This window comes from Impatiens glandulifera, chromosome 1 (genome assembly GCF_907164915.1).
Source record: "Impatiens glandulifera chromosome 1, dImpGla2.1, whole genome shotgun sequence".
NCBI classification, from domain to species: domain Eukaryota; kingdom Viridiplantae; phylum Streptophyta; class Magnoliopsida; order Ericales; family Balsaminaceae; genus Impatiens; species Impatiens glandulifera.
The window spans coordinates 57913752-57935812 of NC_061862.1; the positions used below are offsets into that span (position 1 = coordinate 57913752).

The 22061-nt window shown below is 31.2% G+C and overlaps 4 protein-coding genes across 4 annotated transcripts; 2 read left to right on the plus strand and 2 right to left on the minus strand.

The window, feature by feature from the left end:
- Positions 1–1643: 1643 nt before the first annotated feature.
- Positions 1644–7099, plus strand: LOC124913082 (probable aspartyl aminopeptidase). The gene is made up of 11 exons (XM_047453706.1): positions 1644–1898; positions 2133–2268; positions 2479–2557; positions 2643–2845; positions 2929–2998; positions 3917–4039; positions 5156–5311; positions 5388–5558; positions 6301–6378; positions 6484–6624; positions 6734–7099. The coding sequence occupies exons 1-11, from the start codon at positions 1808–1810 to the stop codon at positions 6953–6955; spliced, it is 1470 nt and encodes a 489-aa protein (XP_047309662.1). The 5' UTR covers positions 1644–1807; the 3' UTR covers positions 6956–7099.
- Positions 7100–8142: 1043 nt separating this feature from the next.
- Positions 8143–9273, plus strand: LOC124928939 (xyloglucan endotransglucosylase/hydrolase protein 31-like). Its single transcript, XM_047469195.1, has 4 exons — positions 8143–8341; positions 8416–8516; positions 8606–8823; positions 8913–9273. Exons 1-4 carry the CDS (start codon positions 8143–8145, stop codon positions 9271–9273), a joined length of 879 nt encoding a protein of 292 aa, XP_047325151.1.
- Positions 9274–9950: 677 nt separating this feature from the next.
- Positions 9951–12101, minus strand: LOC124920974 (adenylate kinase 4). The gene is made up of 6 exons (XM_047461566.1): positions 11893–12101; positions 11388–11533; positions 11176–11295; positions 10926–11093; positions 10309–10398; positions 9951–10218 (listed from the first exon to the last, which is right to left on the minus strand). Exons 1-6 carry the CDS (start codon positions 12005–12007, stop codon positions 10117–10119), a joined length of 741 nt encoding a protein of 246 aa, XP_047317522.1. The 5' UTR covers positions 12008–12101; the 3' UTR covers positions 9951–10116.
- A 1706-nt stretch (positions 12102–13807) lies between these two features.
- On the minus strand, positions 13808–17711 carry LOC124920975 (nucleolar protein 56-like). The gene is made up of 8 exons (XM_047461567.1): positions 17352–17711; positions 16925–17139; positions 16676–16833; positions 16074–16261; positions 15663–15915; positions 15221–15369; positions 14988–15125; positions 13808–14333 (listed from the first exon to the last, which is right to left on the minus strand). Exons 1-8 carry the CDS (start codon positions 17554–17556, stop codon positions 14002–14004), a joined length of 1638 nt encoding a protein of 545 aa, XP_047317523.1. The 5' UTR covers positions 17557–17711; the 3' UTR covers positions 13808–14001.
- Positions 17712–22061: the final 4350 nt, after the last annotated feature.

Genomic DNA, 22061 nt, shown 5'->3' on the forward strand with positions numbered 1-22061 from the left:
CTCTTCGACTTCCTACGCGCGCCTCTTCGACTTCCTTAGCGAAATGCGAATTCCCTAGTGAAATACGAAGTCCCTAGCGAAACGTGAATTCCCTAGTGAAACACGAAGTCCATAGCAAAACGTAAAGTACAAAATTTTTTATTTGTTTCATAGATAATCTATCTCGTTTGACAAAGTATCAACAACAAAATCATGGTTTTGAAGAGAAGTTGTGTTAGAAAAACAAATCTTATTAATTTTATATGGAAACATTTAGAATCTTCAGAAAAGGCCTTTGAAGAAACAATCATTGAGTTCTTCAAGGGTCTTTTCTGAAGAATCTAAATATTTTTATTAATGTAAAATCTATTAAGGTTTGTTTTTCTAACACAACTTCTCTTCAAAATCACGAGTGATGTAGATACCTTGTTAAATGAAGTTCATGATTAATTATAAATAACAAAAAAATCTTGACCCTTAACGAAATGCGAAATCCATAGCGAAACACGAAGTCCATAGCGAAATACGAAGTACTTAGAGAAACGTGAAGTACAAAATTTTTTAGTTGTTTTATAGGTAATCTATCTCGTTTGACAAAGTATCAACAACAAAGTCATGGTTTTGAAGAGAATTTGTGTTAATAAAACAAAACTTATTAATTTTACATGAAAACATTTAGATTTTTCAGAAAAGGCCTTTGAAGAAACGATCATTGAACTCCAGGTAAGAAAAGATGGTTTGAAATCGATTACGTTAGTCATTAATTATTTTGCTTAATGACTTACAAAATCAATTTCATACCATCTTAACGGAAGTTTATGATCGCTTCTTCAAAGTCATTTTGTGAAGAATTTAAATGTTTCTATGTAAAGATTATTAAAGTTTATTTTGTTAAGATAGATTCTCTTCAAAACCATGAGTGATGTAGATACCTTGTCAAATAAAGTCATGATTAACTATAAATAACAAAAAAAAAAAATATTGACCCTTAGCGAAACGCGAGGTGAATCTTCCCTGAAACGAAACCCATATGATCTGCAAATATCATCATCGACAAATATGAACAATAAGATAAACAAAAATATGAACCAATATTATGAAACAATATGAACCAATATGAACCAATATAAACCAATATGAACAATAAGAACAAATTAAATTGATTTAGTGTTAAGGTTTGATTAAGAACAACATAAATCGTTTGAAATGAAGATAATAGAAATAAGAACATGAATTGATTTAGGATTTTCAAATTAAGATACTGGAAACATGAACATAAATCGATTTAGGGTTAGAGTTTAAATGAAGATCATGAAAATAAGAACATAAATCTGTATGAACATCGATTCAGGGTTAGAGTTTTCTTATCTTTGATGTTTTCCGTCGCCGACGACGTCGCCCTAGCCGTAGCAGCCGTCGCTGTAGACTTCGCCGCCGTCGAACAAGAGCAAAGAGAAGAGAGAGAAAGGAAATGGTGGAAATAAAAAAATTTAAGTATTTATATAAAATCATAATCCACCTTGCGAAACTTTCTCGTGACGCGAAAAAGATAATTTCGTCTAACAAAATAAAAAAAAAATAAAGTGATCAATTTTAATTATCAATTTTAAGACCACGGATGCAATTAAAGCCTAATTAGTGTCATTTCGTCAAATTTCCCTCCATCGGGAACTCCGCAGAAATGGCAACCTCCGGTTGTAGAAGACGAAAAAGGACGTTGTCGTTTTGAGAAAGAATCTATTTTTACAATAATATCATCATTTTACTCTTGAACCCACAAATCTCTCGCGATTCTCTAATCAACCAGCCGATTTACAGTCTCTTTTCAATGGCGAATCAACCAAACTCTGAACCAATCGGTGTTGCCACCGATCTAGTCGATTTCTTGAATGCTTCCCCAACGGCATTCCACGCAGTTGGTAAATTTCCTCTTATTTTTCGTTTTTTTTCTCAGTCAAACCATGAATGATCATCTATGGAACTAACCCTTGTAGATTCACCGCACTTGGCACAAAAAAATATGATTTTTGAGCTGGATTGACAAAACAAAACCTCATGTAGTTGTATTTTTTCTCACATATTGTTATATTTGAAGTAAGGTTATGAGAAGTGCGATTACATTGATGCTCAATTGTGTGGTAACTTTGTTCTAGATGAGGCGAAGAAACGGCTGAATAGTGCTGGATATGAACAAATTTCGGAGAGGGGGGAATGGAAATTACAAGCTGGAAATAAGTATTTTTTCACTAGGAACCACTCCACCATCGTGGCCTTTGCAATTGGTCAAAAGTAAGCTTCTCATCGCCTATGGATGATGAAATGAAAAATCCTCTTAAAAGGCCTGTTTTGTTAAATTGCTGAGTATTGGTCAGCTTAAAAATCTTGGACGTCCTGTGAAATTCTAGAGTGGGTTTTTCATAGAATGCCATAATCTATTGGGAAGTTGTATATTTTTTAACTTGTAACTTGTTGCCTGTGTTTTTGGATATTTTGTTTCAGATATGTTGCTGGCAATGGGTTCCATATTATAGGTGCTCATACTGACAGTCCATGCCTAAAACTGAAGCCTGTCTCAAAGGTTTACCCTGATTGGCTTAGCTAAACCATGCATGCTTAAGGAAACATTTATTGATCTTGGAATGGATTTCACTGTGCTTTTTTAGGTATCCAAAGGTGGGTACTTGGAGGTAGGTGTGCAGACTTATGGAGGAGGTCTATGGCACACGTGGTTTGATCGCGACCTAACCATTGCTGGAAGGGTCATAATCAGAGAAGGAAAAGAGGGTTCCGGTTCTTATTTACATAAGCTAGTTAGGATACATGAGCCGATAATGCGAATCCCGACTTTGGCAATTCACTTGAACAAGTGATCTTTTATTGAATTTCAGATCACATTTTACATTTGTCTCTATATTAGAATATATTTTTAATTTTTATTTTTTGTGGCAGGGGTGTTAGTGAAGGATTTCAAGTGAATACGCAAACCCATCTGCTGCCAGTCTTGGCAACATCAGTTAAGGTAGTAATGATGTGGAGTCTAAGTTTTAATTTTGTTTAGTTTTGATGATTATGAAAGTAGATACTCTTCTTAGGTTGAAATTGCATATGAAAGGGAAAACAACTAATGCAGAGAGATAGAGAGAGCTTAAGGGAAATGATGGTTTTAGATCTCTTTGAAGTTCAAGAGTTGATATTAACCTTTTCTTAACCATTTTTTGAATGTTTTCAATTGAAAAAAAAAGATGTGACGAACTTTAGCCCCATTTGGAAACATTTTTTCTTTGTGTAATATATCACCTATGGATAAGAAAAAATGGTTTATATCTGCAAAAAATGTTACCATAAGATATCTCGTTTGGGGACAAATGGGGCCAAAGTTAAATAGACAAGAACTTTGGGCCCCATCCAGATGAGATCACATTTGAAGACAGAACTTAGTTAGACACATTAAACATTTTATTGGTGATTTCTCATCTGGATCCAGATCTAGATCCACAAACAAAAACAAAAAGTGTTTCCATATAGGATGATTAGACTTTTATTTAATTTCTCTGATTATGTGCTTGCATGAACATATAAATAGATGCAGATCTTTCATTATATTTATGTATTCTGTTAACTATGCTTGTCCTGAGGACTCTCTTCAATTTAAAATTTCCCCTATCCCTCCAAGAACTGTCAATTGCAGCAAGGAGGCTTTGATAAGTACCAAACTTATAGAAACCAGTTGATAACCTCGTGTCCTTTATGATTGCTCACTAATGCATCTATAGATTCTATCAATATCCAAGAACAACAAGACATTTGGAAAGCCACCAATTATGAAGAACAAACATTTTAAGTTAGCTTAAAGCTCCTGTTTTGCTTACAGTCTTTAATATTTGGAATTATATTCCTTGTAGTTTGTGGAACTAAGATGATGATGTATCTTTTATAGGCAGAGCTTAATAAGGTGGTCTGCAAGAATGGTCCTGTTGAAAGTGAAGGTTCAACTGCGAACAAAAAGTCTGATGAAAAATCAAACATCATTTCGCCAAAGCATCATCCACTTCTTTTACAGGTACAAGAATTTGAATGTAGGAGTGAACACACATTTGATTGGTTTGGTTATTTGGCTAAATATAAATCTGACCCGTATAATTAGTTTATATTCTATGGAGACTCTATATTTGGCCTTATATCCAGCGGATCAGATGTATTATATCGATGGTCGGTTTGTCAATTTTTTGGATACCCCCCTATGCATTCACAAATTCGTATTCCAAATACTTATGAACTAACTCCAAAACAATTAATTAAACGAAATCAAATACAAGTACACCAACAGAATAATAACTTCAAATTAGTCTCCAATTGTTGTTACAAAGACAGTCTATCATTACTTGTAAATAGTATCGTATAATACTTGTTTAAAAGAAAGTTTTCTAATTGAATAAATATAGCAATAGATGCACAATAATTCAAAGGAAGATAAAGTATTCCAATTGAACAAATGCAACAACTGTAAAAACACATAACAATACCACATCTACATTTTCTTATTCGCATGTACAAACAAAAGAGTAATAAAGTCAATATTTAATAAGGCCTTATTCAATTATCCTCTCATCGCTCACATCAAACAGAATACTAAATTACCCTTTATCTAAAATAAATTACTTTTTCATTATATATTTATACTTAAAATGGTATTTTACCCAAATAACCCAATTTTCAATATCTTACATCAAACACGATCATTTTGAAATAAACAATTAGTTATTCAAATAACCCAATGTTGAACAAGCCCTAGGTGTTACATAAAGAGCAAATGTCCTTTATTTCAATAGTTTAAAGTTGGTTTATATTTGCAAAAAATTATCCAACCATCCCAACATTACTATATTTTGAAGGACAATCAAATTTGATTAAAACTAAAGGTGATCGCGGATAAGGTTATTTGGGTAAATATCAAGACGATCCTAATAGATTGGTATATACTCTATCAAGACTATGTCCGGCCTATATCTCATGGATAAAATGTTTTTCGGTTTGGGTTGGGCTGTTCATCCTTACTTTAATGACATAGATGATATCATTCTTTGTTTTACTTCATTAGATTTCCATGTATTTTATTGACGGATCATTATTTTACTTCTAAGATCTTATGATTCTTGTGTTCTTGCGTCATCTCCAGCTTCTCTCGGAACAGATTGGCTGTGAACCAGGAGACATTTGCGATTTTGAGTTACAGGCCTGCGATACACAACCGAGTGTAATAGCTGGTGCAGCTAAAGAATTCATATTCTCCGGAAGACTTGATAATTTATGCATGTCATTTTGCTCCTTAAAGGTACAGTAATCACACCTTCCCGTAGCTATAGTTGGATACTGGCAATATGGTATGTTAATGATTGTTTGTTTATCAGGCATTAATAGATAGTACCTTGTCTGGAAGTCTTGAGAATGAGAACAATATAAGGATGGTTGCTTTATTTGACCACGAGGAGGTTGGTTCAAATTCTGCCCAGGGCGCTGGCTCTCCTGTATTGTTTGACGCCTTGTCTCGAATTACAAGTTCCTTCAGTTCAGAATCCAAGGTAACACGATTATGGGTTTCAAATCACATTATCCAGTTTTCCTTAGAATTTTTTTGGCAAATTTTGATGCTAAGTATTTAAGAAGAGTATTTCAGTGCTACTTACTGACCTACCTAGAATTTGTTAAGTATATAATTAGAGGAAGAGGAGATGAGACCAAGAGAACAAAAATATAGGTGGAGAGGATGAGGACTGCACCATTTCAATCATGCCTATGAATTGGGGTTCTATCCTCTTATATAAGACCCGGCGTAATAACCTACTGCCAAGTCACTTACAATCAACAAGGAATCTGACTGTTATACTACATGCCAATTGGCATGGAGGTTTTTATTACAACTGCTAGGGTTTGATCCTCTAGCTTTGGTTACTCATGACACAATCTAATTACAGTTGGAGGATACTGTTGGGAAACTAATATTTTGTTATAATTTCTATCACAATCCCATTGAAAAATCTCCAAAGTTAAAATTGATTGATTTCTGGATCATGATCCAAATTATACTTTATTTGGAGTAAAGATTATTCTTAAATCATGATCGTGATAGTAATGTGATTTTGGCTTGTAATGATCAGTTTGAATTATTATCCAAATTATTTTTTAGATGATTGATTTTTGGCAAAAGATGGATTTTCTTAATTATGATTTGTGCTAACAAATAGCTGATGAATATCTCTCTTTCTGTCATGAATTGTATTTGGGTTGCTACTTACCTTTTGAGATTCTAAATTATGACTGTAGCAATTACTGGAGATAGCATTTCAAAAGAGTTTTGTCGTGTCTGCTGACATGGCACATGCACTGCATCCCAATTACATGGTATGTAATCCTGAATGCAAAAAAAGATGAAATTTTATAAATTCTGAAATTTTACATAAATTATTAGTAAAAATAGCTCTAATGGTGGTTGGTTGTCAACAACAGGATAAACATGAAGAAAATCATCAGCCAAAATTGCATGGCGGGCTTGTAATAAAAAACAATGCAAATCAACGCTACGCAACAAATGCAATCACTTCTTTTTTGTTCAGGGAGATAGCGGCAAAGCATAACCTTCCAGTTCAGGCGAGTTTTTCTCTCTTCACTTTAGAAAAGAGGATTATTTGGGGTTAAATGTCTAAAATATCATTTATTTGTATTTAATATTTTGAACTGTTATAAAAAAAAAAAATAGGATTTTGTGGTTCGCAATGACATGGGTTGTGGGTCAACAATTGGTCCGATTCTAGCTAGTGGAACTGGAATAAGGACGGTTGATGTTGGGGCGCCGCAGTTGTCTATGCACAGCATAAGAGAGATGTGCGCGGTTGATGATGTGAAGCATTCTTATGAACATTTCAAGGCATTCTTTCAAGAATTCTCTCATCTTGATAATAAGCTTGCTGTGGACATGTAAACCACCACCTGCCTTTGTTTCAAACTTCACTTTTCTTTTTTTAATTTACTTGCAAGAACTTTAAACTTGTTTGGCTTAAGACCTGATGAAGAAACAAAGTGTTTCATTATTACAGTTTTAATATGATATTTTACCTTCTAGTTATCTGTTTCTTCTCACTATTCTTTTCATGAGTTATTATCTCTTAAAATGCATATATGTTTTAAATTTCTTATTACATTAAGTTTAAATCCTCTTAACTCTTACCTCTAATTCTTATTCTAAGCTTAAACTTTTTAATACATCAAATTAAGCTCCCCTTAACTTTATTTCCTGGTTTCAGATATCATACATGATTTAAATGCATTTTTTGTATTTAAATAAATATTTATATATGAAATACATAAATTTATGTCAATTATAAAATTGAAATATCAGATCTTATAAAAAGCTTCAAAGTGTAATATTATAAATTTAAATTGATATGAAAAGATATTAAAAATATATAATGTGATTAAAAAGTATTTTGTGTAAGGTGGATTAGTTTTGTTGTTAGGAGAATCTTTTCTTTTAAGGAAAAAATTAAATTTTATATAAATTTGTAAATATAATTATATTATATTAATATATTGAATTTAAGAAATAGATGTTTATATATATAATTTATTTTGGTATTTATATTATATATATTTATGCATATATTATATATTTATACATGGACAGAGAAACTTATATGAGAAAGAGGGTCACATAAAAATAAAATAAGATAGGTAAAATAAAAAGAATAACTTAATTGAGAAGTGAATAAAATAAAATTAATAAGAATTCAAGAAAATATTTAATATGAGAACCCTAGTTCATTTTAATAATATTTTAAAATTTCGATAAAATCTAAAAATTTATTCTCCCATCTAATATTCTTCTTAATTAATACAACTATTTTATGTTTGCCGGGTTCTTCTTTTATTAATATTATAAAGTTAAAATAAATTAGGATGGATAGAAGGATTACTCATATCCAATATATTATTACTATATTTATACAAATAATCAAAATTTTATACTATTGAGTATAATATTTTAAGCAAATTCTATAATATTTTTTCAAATATTTTTTTAGTTACTATTTACCCATGTTCATGCACTATATATACTCTACTCTTTTTCATCAATTAATTACAATCTCTTTTATCTTCGTCTACATAGCAATGTCGACTTTTGGATTTCTCTTTTTCTTCACGACGATAGTCTCCATAGCTCTTACCTCCGCCCAACCTTCTCCCGGCTACTATCCGAGTTCTAATGTTCCCACCATAGACTTCGACCATGAATATCAAAACCTTTGGGGCTCGCAACACCAAACTCTTAATCAAGGAGAGTTGACTATCTGGCTAGATCGATACTCAGGTAATTACTTTTTGTTACATATTATTTATAATATATCAAATTACAAATATATATATTCTACTCATGATTGATAGGAAGCGGGTTCAAGTCATTGACTTCTTACAACTCGGGTTACTTTGGGGCAAAAATCAAGCTTCATCCGGGTTATACTGCCGGAGTTATCACTTGTCTATACGTAAGTTTATTCAATATTCAAGTTAATTTGAATTGTATATATGATAGTTGATAATGGAGAGATTGAACGACATGCATGCATGCATGCAGTTGTCAAACGCTGAGGACTTCCCGGGGAAACACGATGAAATAGATATTGAATTTTTGGGGACGACGACGGATAAGCCTTATGTGTTGCAGACAAATGTTTTCATAAGGGGGAGTGGAGATGTGAATATTATTGGAAGAGAAAATCAGATTCATCTTTGGTTTGATCCTACTCAGGATTTTCATCATTATGCAATCCTTTGGAATCCTAATGAAATTATGTAAGTAATAAACTAAATTGTACTGGTGGAGACTTATGTTCTCAAGATCTTATTTAAAGATCTTATTTAATTTATTTCTGGATTGACAGATTCTTTGTGGACGATGTGCCCATTAGACGGTATCCAAAGAAGGATGAGTGGACATTCCCAAACAGACCCTTATGGGTGTATGGCTCGATTTGGGATGCTTCATCGTGGGCAACAGAACACGGAAAATATAAGGCGGACTATAAATACGAACCTTTTTATGGTAGGTATCGTGAGTTTAAAATCGGCGGTTGCCCCATTAATGGAGCTGACTCATGCCGTGCACCATGGGGAACGCAATCAGGCCCCATTGGTTTGAGCCCAGAACAATATGCGTCCATGAATTGGGTCCAAAGTAACTATTTAGTGTACGATTATTGTCATGATCCGACCAGAGATCGTCGACCACTACCGGAGTGCTAAGTGAAATTTATATTGAAGTAAAATTAAGTAGGATATTCATGAGTTTTGAGAATTGGTTTTAATTTTTTATTATTTAGTGACAATTTAGATTTTGGATTGGAGAAGTTTAGACTGGTCTGCTAGCTTCTTAAATGGAACTATATTAATGTTTTACAAGTTTTTTTTGTTTATTTCATGCAATTCTATATATAAAATGAGTCTTTTTTAAATTAATATTGTAACAAGTGTGTTTTTTTATATTTGATTCGAAAGATGAGATTGAATTATAAGAGTAAGAAATTAAGTGAAAAGTGGATAAGAAAAAGTACTACTAAAACAATTTTGACCAATGTACCAAATAAATTTTGTTTTAATTTTTGACAAAATAAAAAAAATCACATACATCACCCTCACAATTCAAATAAAATTGGAACAATACATAGAAAATTGGTATGGGCTACTAGAAATGACACACAAATAACAAAATATACTACTTTATTCTTTTAAATTTAGATTTTTATATATATATATCCATAATGTATTTTACCCAAATAACTAACTTTTCATTATTCTATACCAAACAAGTTTTAAATAACCCATAAAATAACTAAGCCATTATAAAATCTACTTAGATAGCCACATAAGTTGAAATGTATACATGTTAATAGAGTATCATTGAGAGAACAAAGGAGAGAAAATGCCAAAAGAAGTTAAATATGAGGTGAGTTATTTCCTAATCCAAAACTGGTTCAAAGGTGCAAGGCACAAAAGACTAGCTCATCCAAGTCAAGAATATGAAGTTAAATTCGAGTTTTAATGGAATATAAGTTAACAAAAAGCCTAGTAAGCGGGCTTACATACATTTCAAGAGGATAACACTTTCTCTACCTCTGTGGTCACTTCTTTCGGTGGCTTCTCTGCGTGAAGGTTTGCCACAATTCCTTTCTTGCTATAGTAGTCTATCACCTGCACCATTTTCGTTTCAATGAAAATTTCAATACAATTATCTGTTAGGATTATTAGGGATGACAATTTCATTACAATAATATATCATACCGGCTCTGTTTGTATGTGGAAAGCCTCGAGCCTTGACTTGAGAACAGCTGCAGTGTCATCTTTCCGTTGAATCAACGGTTCTCCAGTAACCTTCAAATAATAACATGCTATTATCAACTCCTTGGATCATTTACACATTTCAAGATCAAATGGCAAGGACATCAAAGAGCTTGTTTGATAAAATGAAAAAGTGGATTATTAGGGTTAAATGACTAAAATATCCTATGTATTTAAAATTTAAAAATGTTATGAAAAATAAAATAAGGGTATTTTAGTTGAAGATTTGGATGATATGATTCATGATGGGATAAATAGATCCTAATAAGATGATTTTTATGTAGCCTGTTATAAGAGTTAAGGTATAGGGTTAAAAGTGTCAATATATTAGCTTTGGTCTAAATTGTTTTAATTTCTTATAGTCTATACAAGACATTTTAGGGGATTGCTTGATGTGGGTTACTAAGATTAAATAAAAAAATCCCATTAACCCGCCATTAAATGATCAATTCTTAAATCAAAGCATTCAAATCCTCAATTAAAATACACCTAGCATTAGTCATTTTTATCCAAATAATCCAGGCACTAAGAAAAGATAATAAATACGACGAAGCTCTTACATCATCCACCCCTGGAACTTTTGGAGGGGCGTATTTGGTGTGGTAAGTTCGTCCGCTAGTAGGATGAATCCATCTGCCAGTGATTCTCTCTTCCAAGATTGAGTCATCAATTGCAAAATTCAGCACCTTATCAACCTTAACTGCGCGGTGTTGAAGCATCTCATCAAGCTAGAAAAAAAAAGAAAAGAAACAATAAACATTTGCAAATGTCTCAAATAGCTAGCATATTTAACAAAAAAACTTCAATAACCTTCTGGGCTTGAACCACAGTCCTAGGGAAACCATCAAGAATGAAACCCTTTTGACAAGAAGGTTTCTTAAGAGCTTCATCAATGATTCCAACAACTAAGTCATCAGAAACAAGTTGTCCCTGAATAGAATGAATATCCAACAATTCAAAAACCAGATTCAGGAAAACCACGCGAAGAATACATCAAAGTTGTGCCTTTTTTTCAAACTTACGTTTTCCATAGCCTCTTTAGCCTTAACTCCAAGAGGAGTTTTAGCAGCAACAGCAGCTCTCAGCATATCTCCTGTTGCTAAATGACATAAACAGTATTCATCTTTGATAATCGGTGACTGGGTACCCTTTCCAGACCCAGGTGGACCTGCACAGTTGTAAATTGTTACAAATACACAAATCTAGAAAATAGAATTGAAGTCATGTAGAATGAATGATCTTGGAAAGCTGATTAAAAAACTATCAAAAAGAAATTGACACAGATTTCTAATGGAATGAATAAGTAATCAAATATTAAATCTTTGAATTTCTAAGACATATAGTAATCAAATATTAAACCCTTGAATTTAAAAAATTAAAAAGTAAAATATAACTAGGAATCTACATCAAAAACTCATCGGATTTCATCATTAACTAATATATCTGAACCTGAACTTGTAGAATTTCAGTTAAGAAAAGAAATTCAATAAAAAAGCAAATAGAGATGTGGGTATGTAGGTAGATTACCAATGAGAATGAGGCGCTTATCGGGTTTGGTTGAACACTTCATGCGACGGAGAAGCTCATTCATAAGATCTATCGAATCTAAATCTTCCAAGTTCACTGATGATGAAGACGCCATTGATGAAGCTTCAAGGATTGTCTTCTCCCCGAGTTTTAGAGAGAGAAAGAGAGAGGTCCGTTTGAAGAGTGCGAGAGAAGATGTATGAAGCCCTGAACCTCAAGCAGCAGCGCAACAGGGTTCTTCGTCTTTTTTCAAAATGACGATTTTGACCTTGTAGATTTAGTAACATTATTATTTATTTTGTAAAATAAATATTAATAAAGTAAGTATTAATTTAATGTAACAAATAAAATATAAATACACATTTTTTATAAGTTATAAAGTGTTTTATTTTGATAATGTGTAAAAAAGTATTCTCATTAGTATATTTAATGTATTTAATTAAATATATACACAATTATAATAATATGCATAATCATATATTTCATATTTATAAAAATTAATTTTTAAAGTTATTTGATCGCAATAACTATATTATTCTTAAAGGTTGAACTTATTTTTTTTATTAAGAACTTGAATGGTTGAGGATTAAAGAAACAAAAGATTTAGAAGAATTTTAAAGTTTGAACTTTGTGTTAAAGACAATATTCATAAGAGAAATGTTATGTCGTCGATCAAATCGCTGTATAAGAAATTATTAGAGGTACGTGCTAGATCAAATTTAAGTTTTCGCTTTCGCTTTTCGATTTAATATTTAATAAGTTTTAGAATCATTAAATCGATTTTAATTTTAATATTTTTTAACCGTTGATTTCATATTTGTTTTTTAAAACAAATTTGAGGTATAATTATAAAAAACTATTGACTGAACCCATCTTTATTGACCAAATTGGTAGTTTGAGATTTTGTCAAATCAATTTGATCTGTTGGTTAAACATTTAAGTGTACAAACCACTTAACTGAAATGTTTACTAATTTTTATGAATCTATTTTTAAATTGTTTGGTTGGTTCAGGTTTTACTTTATGTATTCAGTTTATAAATATATAAAAAAAAAATTGTGAAAGAAAAATTAAGGATAAAATAAGAAGAAATTTAAATCATGGTTAAAAAAATCACTAAATTATGGTTATAAAATTGGGCAAAATCCATGTTAGAATTGAAAGAAAAAATAATAATTAAAGGGAAAAAGTTTTAGAAAGTGAATTTGAGTTTCCTGGCGAAATAGTTTAAATTTTATTCCAGACCATGTATATAACAACTAAGATAAGATTCCGCAATAAAAATAGTGGAGAATCATTTGCAATTTAAGCTACTTGATTCCCTAATTTTTTCTATTATAATTTACAAACAAATAATAAAATAATTGGTCTATTTAAATCAGTTTTTATTTATATTTATATCTACTGTCAATAGTAAGTTTTGCAGAGAGAAATAATCATGGAAATTAAAGAAAAGCAGTATTCAAAAAAATTATTAATTGAAAGGGTAAAGAAACACAAAAAAAAGTTCATTACATAATATCTCATATATTAATTTATATAAGGTAAAGAAACAGTGTTATTTTTTAAAATTATTAAAATAAAAACGAAAATATTATTTTATTGCAATCATTTTTTAAATAATCAAAATAAAAATCATGTTTACATTTAGTGCTTGTTTGAGTTAGGTTATTTGAAATGTTTTTTTTGAGTTTTTTTATGAATATTTTATTTGTTGAGAAATAAATTAATTAAGCTTTTAATTAGTTAATTTATTATAATGTTATTTTATAATTAAATTTTATAAAATAAAACAAAGATTTTAAATGTTGATTGAATAATTAAACAATTGAAAACAAAAAATGCTCTTAATATAAAAAAATATTTCAGAACAACTCAATTAAATAATAATATTTTTTCTCAAGCTGCAAAACTGCTAAATTTCTCAGCTAGTATATAAAAATAACTATTTTCTTAAATGAACAACAAAGCTCATGAAGAATGTTAATGAAAAAATCCCCCACAAAGGGTAAATGGCTTAAAAGCATCCCAAAACCAAAAGCAGTAAAATATCAAAACATCTGGACTATGTTTGAATCTGAAACAATGAAACCCTAAATCAACTCAACACTCACAAGTCTTGTGTTTTCGATTTCTTCTTTTTCTTCTTTCCTTCACTAGCAGAAGGAAGAACTTCGTCGTCTTCTTCCACCTTGTTCTTCTTGTTCTTCTTCTTCTTGGCTGTCGTCTCATCCTTATCCTGGTCATTTACACCATTCAGATCTGTATCAACCTGTTCTGACTTTCGCTTCTCCTTTTTCTTCTTTTTGCTTTTGGGCTCTTCAGATGCATCATCACCATTTTCTGAAGCTTCTTCATCTTTACTAGACTTCTTCTTCTTCTTACTACTACTTTTCTTTGCTGGGGTTTCAACATGAACTTCATCTACATCCATATCAGTGTCTGCACAACGATATTAACAAATCATGGAAATCAGCCTCAATGACAGATCAATGTTGTTAAACCAAATGAGAAAATTCTCCACCATGCAGCAACATAAATGGCTGTTTTTGTTATACTTTTTCGTCATGATGTTTGCAAAAAATCATAATGATCTAGAAAATAATTTGGATCATGATCCAGTAAAAGAAAGAAAAAAAAACTTATATGAAAACAAATGAAAATCGCTTTCAATATTAATTTGGCAATTTTTCAATGGAATCATGGCATAGATTGTGAAAAATTACAAGTTTCCAAATAGGTTCAAACACAATCCATACCATACAATCTATTTATGGGATTTCTTAGTGGTAATGCTTTAGAAATTGCTAGTGGTTAGAGATATAGCATAAAAAGGACAGGCTTGATAAAAACATAATCTGGAATGTGACATGCATTGCCAGATTTGGAAACCTTTTTTTTCAGTGTCCTGATCTAGATGAGAAACAACAGAAAAAAAACTTGTGATAAATAAATAAACAGGCTTGACTATGTTTAGGTTCCAAACATTTGTGTATCTATGTCCAGATCCAGAAAGATAAATAATCTGCGTTTCTCATTATATTTCATTCAACTATTTTTAGAAGTGTAGAACAAAGGGTGGTAACTCAATCTTACCTTTGCTCCCAGTAGTATTCTCAATTGCAGACTTCATCATATCAATGTTTTTACGGGGTGCAACGCCTTTATCATAGAATTCAAGCCGCTCTTCCACTTGTTCACGGAGTTTCTCACCAAAAGCTGTCGTACTCTGGTCTACATTACACAAACAACATAACTTGCAACTGAGTTCAATATTGAGCAACATAATAATAATAATGAATTGTCCAAGAGTAGTGTGGTTAGCTAACCCAAGAAACAATCAATGCGGGATGCAATCGAGCATTTGTTCGCCAGATATCGAGCCATTCGACCCTTGTTGCGAGTAGATGCACGTCCAATGAAAGAAGAGTGGAATATAAGACCATACTTGGGGGTGTTTCCCTTTGTTTTTAAAGCTCTGCACCAAAACCATAAAATAAACTCAACCTCCCAAGTAATCTAAAGGATTCAATAATTAGGCCCCATTAGGAAACACTTAGATTATTGCTTTTGAATCTGAATAACTTTCCAGATACAGACTTTTGAAAACTAAATTTAGTTAGACATACTAAGAGATCTATTATTGTTTCTGTATCAAGAAACAATAAGTGCTTCCAAATGGGGCAGCTCAGCCCCAGCTAGCTAGAGCATCATTAACTTCAGGAAGCAATATTGAAGCATATATAATTTTGAATCACACAAATTAAACACCTGAAAAGAGCCTTTTCAGCTCCAAGGATCTGAAGGGTAGAAGAAGGGCACTTTGCCAAATTTGTAAGACTACCGGCATGAGAAATCAAGCGGGCTCCAACCACTTCACCAATCAACGTAGCCAAATTGGGTGCAATATCATTCATTTTAGTGACAAGATATTCATAAAGCTTCTTTCTATACTCGGAGAGATCCATCACTCTTTGTGCAAATTGTTTGACATTAATGAGGTCAATTGGTGACAAATCCTGCCCTGTAGAACCAGACAACACTAAAATTAAGAGCCGTTTTCATTCAAAATGGGACATCTGGTAGAAAGGGAAAAGACATGATAGAAAACAAACAGTGTCTAAACAAATAAGAAAATAATGAATGATTCAGCAATCATTATATGTCAAAAAAAGAACCCACCCATGGATGCTTTGGCAGCTTCTACAATGTCTTTTGCCTTGTCTTCTTCTCCAACAATTTCAGTCAGCTCTGGTATTTTATCTTCAGATAACTGGGACTTATCTTCAATGAACTTTGCAACTTTAGCATAAAGATAGTTATCATTTACAATCTTCACCAATTCAGGGAAATGCCATGAGTACCATTCCCTACAACAATCATAAAATAATTAAACATTAAAGTAAAAAGTGGGGAAGTTTAACAGGAAAATGTTAAAATTATGTGAAAGTTATAACAACTAGTTCAATATTTTAGAACAATATTTTATACAATGTTACCATCATATAAGAAAGAAAATAGTAACCAAAGTACCGAACAAACAAAGGGCTGTTTCTTTATTTTTAATGTTATCATCATTTGAAAAAAATGTATCAAGAAAAAAAATCTCTATACCAAATGAAAAAAAAAACTATAAACTGGATCATGATCCACAAAAATCTTATAATAAAGGAAATAAAATAACTTACAGTTTACCATGAAAACTTTTTAATGAGATCGTGACAAAGATTTTGAGAAAATACAAATTTCAAAAAGCTATGATGTAAAACAGGATGGTGAAAAACCTGATTCTCATGGAGAAAGAATTGACATCTTTATCAAGAGTATCAAGAAGAAAAATAGCCTGAATAACCATATTATCCACACGGTTAACATTGAACTTCACTTTCGCTCGGCTATAACTGTGCCCTAAACCAAGCTGGGCTTTTTCCAAGTCACCTTCCTGTTGAAGTTAATCAACAAAATGTAACCACCAAAGAAAAGCAAAATTTAAAAACTGTATATCGAGAATAAGACAATAAACGGCTCTTTACCTTAAGATTCTTGACAAACTTGTCGAAATGCAAACGCACACCCCGAATAAGCTCGGTAACAAATTCATTACATTGACATGGAATATTCGTCACCTCAAGGATATGTGCACCAATCTTTGACTCAGCAACTCCAACACTGTACTTAGCCTTCTTACCTTCCTTAACTTTTGGAAGGTTAAGCTCCAAAAAGTTCCTCAATTCATCAGTCATTTGCCCTATATGACAGGTAACATTCAAATGATATATAACAGCAAGTTATTTTTCTTTAAATCTGAAATGCAAAGATATTGCATTCTGATATATATGGAATTCAAAAACATATATTATAAAGTTGTGAAACTACAAACTTGGAAGATGACCTGATCAATCGAAACCATTTTCTAAAAACACAGAAATGAGTTAGAAATGAAAGTGTAGTGTAATTCACCTTCAGAAACAGCATTGCATTGGTTGAGAGCATCCAAAGCAGATTCGAATGGGCTAAAAGCTGTAAGCTGGACAACCTTGCCAAACCTGTTGATATCCTCCACTGATTTTCGGACTGCCTCGGTGTTTTGTCCGATCTCGTCAAGTCCTTGCGCTTTAAGTAAAGCATACCCGGATGCCGACTCGTAAAGAAGATATAAATCCATGAAACAGGTTGAGGAGTGTCAGATTAGTGAGATGTATGGGATAAACAGAATGAAGCTCCTGCAATGGCGGAAATGGTGCTCACTTCGCTCTCTCTTTCTCTTTTTCAAGAGAAGCAACGTAGCTGCGCGTCTGGGCTAGGGTTTTGCCCTAGGGTTTTGGATGCAATATGTGAGTTATTTTGGGGAAAAAATATTATTTAGGAAAATGAATTATTTAATAACTCTTTTTTTTTATATTTTTAAAATTTATTAATTAAAATCTTAAATTTTATTTATTTTCTAAAATATATATTTTATCATTATATAATAATACTTTTTAATTTTTTTTACCATTTTCTCAACTAAATAATTTAATTAGTAATCATATAATATTATAATTTATAACCTTATAAGTATAAATTATAATTTTTTAATTAGCTTTTAGTTAACACTGTAAATTATAAGTTAATTAATTTATAATGCTCTATATTATAATAAAGAATAAATTTATAGAAACATAATATGACATCTAGAAATTAGTTGAAAGTTTTATATTACTATTTTAAACTTTTAGAAATATCTAAAATATATAATATACATAAAAACTTCATAGGCAATTTGAATTTCATACCATCTTTCGTGAAATTATCCATTATCAATCCACTATACTAACATCTATCTGCAAATCAAAATGATAATGAGAGAATATGTTCATTTATGCATTTGTTCACAGGTTCACTTTCAATCATAAAATTAATCAAACTTTACAATTGTCATTCCATCAACCATGGAAAAGAATAATGAAAACCCTTTTAATCATCCTAACAAAAAAAGGCGAAAAAAATTAAAGCGTGAAATCAAGATATAGAAAATGAATAATGATAAGGTCTTTTAACTATTTTAAAATGAGCCAAAATATCTTTTGAGATTTCAAAATAGTACTATTCGATTGAACTATCTCAAAGTTTTACGAAACGTCTGAAAATTTTCGAGAAGACTCGTAAAAAGTCAACGCCCAAACTCAGAAAACGGAGGTGTTTCATCTTTGATGAAGATTATATGTGAGAACTCAAGACCTTTAAATTTTCTTATTATTGAACACAACAGTGTTGGTTGAAATATTAAAATCATCACTTGTTGTTCTCCCTATAAACTCTTATCCGGATTGCTAAACGCAACAAAAATGTATCAATTTTATCGGATATATCTCGGTCAGAGAAAATGAGACGGTAAAATAAGACACTCATAAATGTTGAGATATTGAAATCATTACTTATTGTTCGTCTAGACTTTTGATCAAGTTTGCAAAATGCAAGAACAAAAGTGTATCGGTTATATCAAATATCCGAATATAAAAGATAAAAAAAATGAAAAACACTTTGAGGCCTAGAGTTTGAAGCACGTAACTTCTAAAAGAGAAGTGAAATTCAACCTCGTGATACATGGTTGAAATATTAAACTTGACATGAACTTCAGATACTGATATTCGAACGGATAAAATCCCTCAAAAAAAAGACTCAACGAAATCGTTTGTAATAGAGATTGAATTAATGATGGATAAACTATGTACTGAAGAAATGCATTTATATTTGGTATCATTTTGAAACAGTCAAAAGACGATGTACAGAACCAATTCCTAAAGATGTTTTAATCTTACGTCACTAAAATATGAAAGAACATAGACGTTAAAATATCTAGAGGGTTAAGGTTTAAATTTCATTTCTCAAATGTGATTAACTAGGCAATTAAAAAACTATACTAGGAACATTTTTATTAAAATAAAAATGGAAATTCATTTCTTAGCAATCTCAACAGCGAGCATGAATTAAACACTATAGTACGCGAAAAACGTCGTCCTAGATAGTCATCAGCTATTTATGACTATTAAGGCATTCATTGTTTCGAGTGATCAACATATTTAGAAATTTCATCATGGATATGTATGACTATTAAAGTATTGAGTGTTTTGAGTGATCAACATATTTAAAAACTTTGTCCTGGATAGTCATCGGTTAATTATGACTATTAAGGCATTGAGTGTTTCAAATAATTATCACAAGAGTGTTTGCTTGGAAGTATCGTTTTAGAACGTTGATGATTACATAAGAATCAAATGGATAGTTATTACAATTTGAATCCTCCAACAACTGTTGTACGAGAATTAGGTTGAAAATGTCGTGAACATGGGTGTCATCAGATTCTATCTTTCTACCATTTTAATATTTTTATGAACAAAACAAATCCGAGAAAATTATAAATTAAGAATATTCAAATGTAGTGTCTATTGGTCAATCTTGGACATACATTTTACTAAACATAAAAAATTCATCCAAAATTTGTCTAAATGAGGTAATTTAATTAATTAATTGTGTATCACAAGTTCAGTGAGAGTAAACACCTATTTATGGTTTATATATGGGGTGACATTTAGTTTGTCACAATTTTTTCTTGACATTAAATAGCCAATAATTATGAGATATTTGAAAAGAACTAAGAATTAAATTCTCACATATAGAAAGTCGGATAGTCTTGAGATCATTGAGTATTCTGACTCCGATCTTACGGGATGCCAAAACAGTATGAAATCTACTTCGGGTTATATTTTTCGCTAGCTGTTTTTTTCGTTTCTTGAAGAAGTGTCAAACAAACACTTAAGGCATCATCAACTATTTTAGCGAAATTTTTGACATGTTACTAGACATTAAATTATGTGATATTACATTAAGTTTCTTGTTGTTAAAGAAATGATACAAAGTTTCTAGATTTCTATAAAATATTTATGTACAAATTCTGTGGTTATGAACCCCTTGACAATGAGTTTATCGCCTAATGTCTTTCAAGAGAATATTACTTGTATGAGTGTCGTATAGATCGACGATCTCTAACTTTAGTGGGAGTTTATAGTGTGATTGTCTTTCAGTTTAGTTATTTTATAGATATTTATGAAGTTTCTTATTCTGATCAGAAATAAAATATTATTCAGTTCATTACACTTTGTATAATTATGTTTAAAGTATAATCTCACTAAAGTCAAGTAGGACCAGTTAAAAATTGACATGAAAGATCATATTACATGTAATTTTCATTCCTCACATTAATGATATGATTTGTTAATTAATTGTATTGATTTATGTGATCACTGTTGGGTCTAGTTGTGTGCTCAAATACAATGACGAGCTCTTTGGTCCTATGTTGATATGATTAATTGATAAAATTTTTTTATACATATATGATTGAGATGACATAAAATTTCAGGCGTATTATGGTTGATACATTTTTTTTTACATACGTGACCCAGTGTGAGATTGCTGGAATTTATAGGGTCACTAGTATAATAAATAATTGTGCAAATGTCATATTTAATATAAGTCAAAATAATGTGATCTAAAGTGAAATTAAGTTTATGGCTTATCGGTGTATTTGTCATGAATATAAATCGATAATACCTAAATGACATTTCTAATTGTATGAAGAGGCTAAATTAAAAATGATCAAACTATAATAACTAACTTAATGTTGGTTATTTGTAATGGATAATGGTCTCCATTTGAAGTACAGATAATTATCCTTTGCATCCCCATCAACATAGAGAAAAACCTATTGACGTACTCATCAAATTGGAAGAACCATTCCATAAAGAAAGTCTAAAAAGGAGAAATTAAAAAAAAATTCTATTACAAGGAAAGAGAAGATTCAGAACAATGAATTAAGGTATACTTTTGTCGTATTCAGGTTTTATATAATAAAGTAGCAATAAAAATCTGATGATTTGTGATCAAACTGCACCAAATGGCCAAAATCACATCAACTACACGAGATAGCTAGATCTTTGTAGATATAGAGAGAAGAACCAATGATTGAATGAAGGCTAGTTTTACAAATGAAGTTAATATCCCTTGAATATAGTTGTTTTCTCTATTATGCTCGGAACACCAAATAGTCAAATCACATCAAAATTCTAGGTTAACCCGAAAAATTATTTCTGCCTCATAAATCTAGTCTTCGACATCTTCGACATTTTCTCCAAAAAAATTTGGGAAAATTCATTTTACAACTCACCACACTTCATTCATGCGCCTGCCTACAATTACAGATTTCATTAAACTCCTCGTTGACATGTGTTTCATCGTATTGTCAAGAACATCGCTCTAATACCAATGATATACCTAAACTTGGATTAGGTATATATCTTGAAAGTAATGAACAAGATAGTTATAAATAAGAACGAAGAGAATATAAAAATTAATAAAAGAGAGATATAACTCTAACTGATATGGTGAATACGGTGGGGGAGAATGAAGAAGATGGAGAAGTTTTTTTGGGGGAAAAACGACTTAGCGTCATTTTATTAAATATTCCCAAAAACGGGAAAAAAACCCACGAGTTTAAGAGATCATTCTAGACAGACCTAGAATGATTTTGAAGTCGTATCATTCTAAATAAAAGCAAAAACGTAAATGAACTATCTGATTACAATGTTTTCGTTTCTAATAATTTTAGTAAACGGTAAATTCCAATTCCTGCTG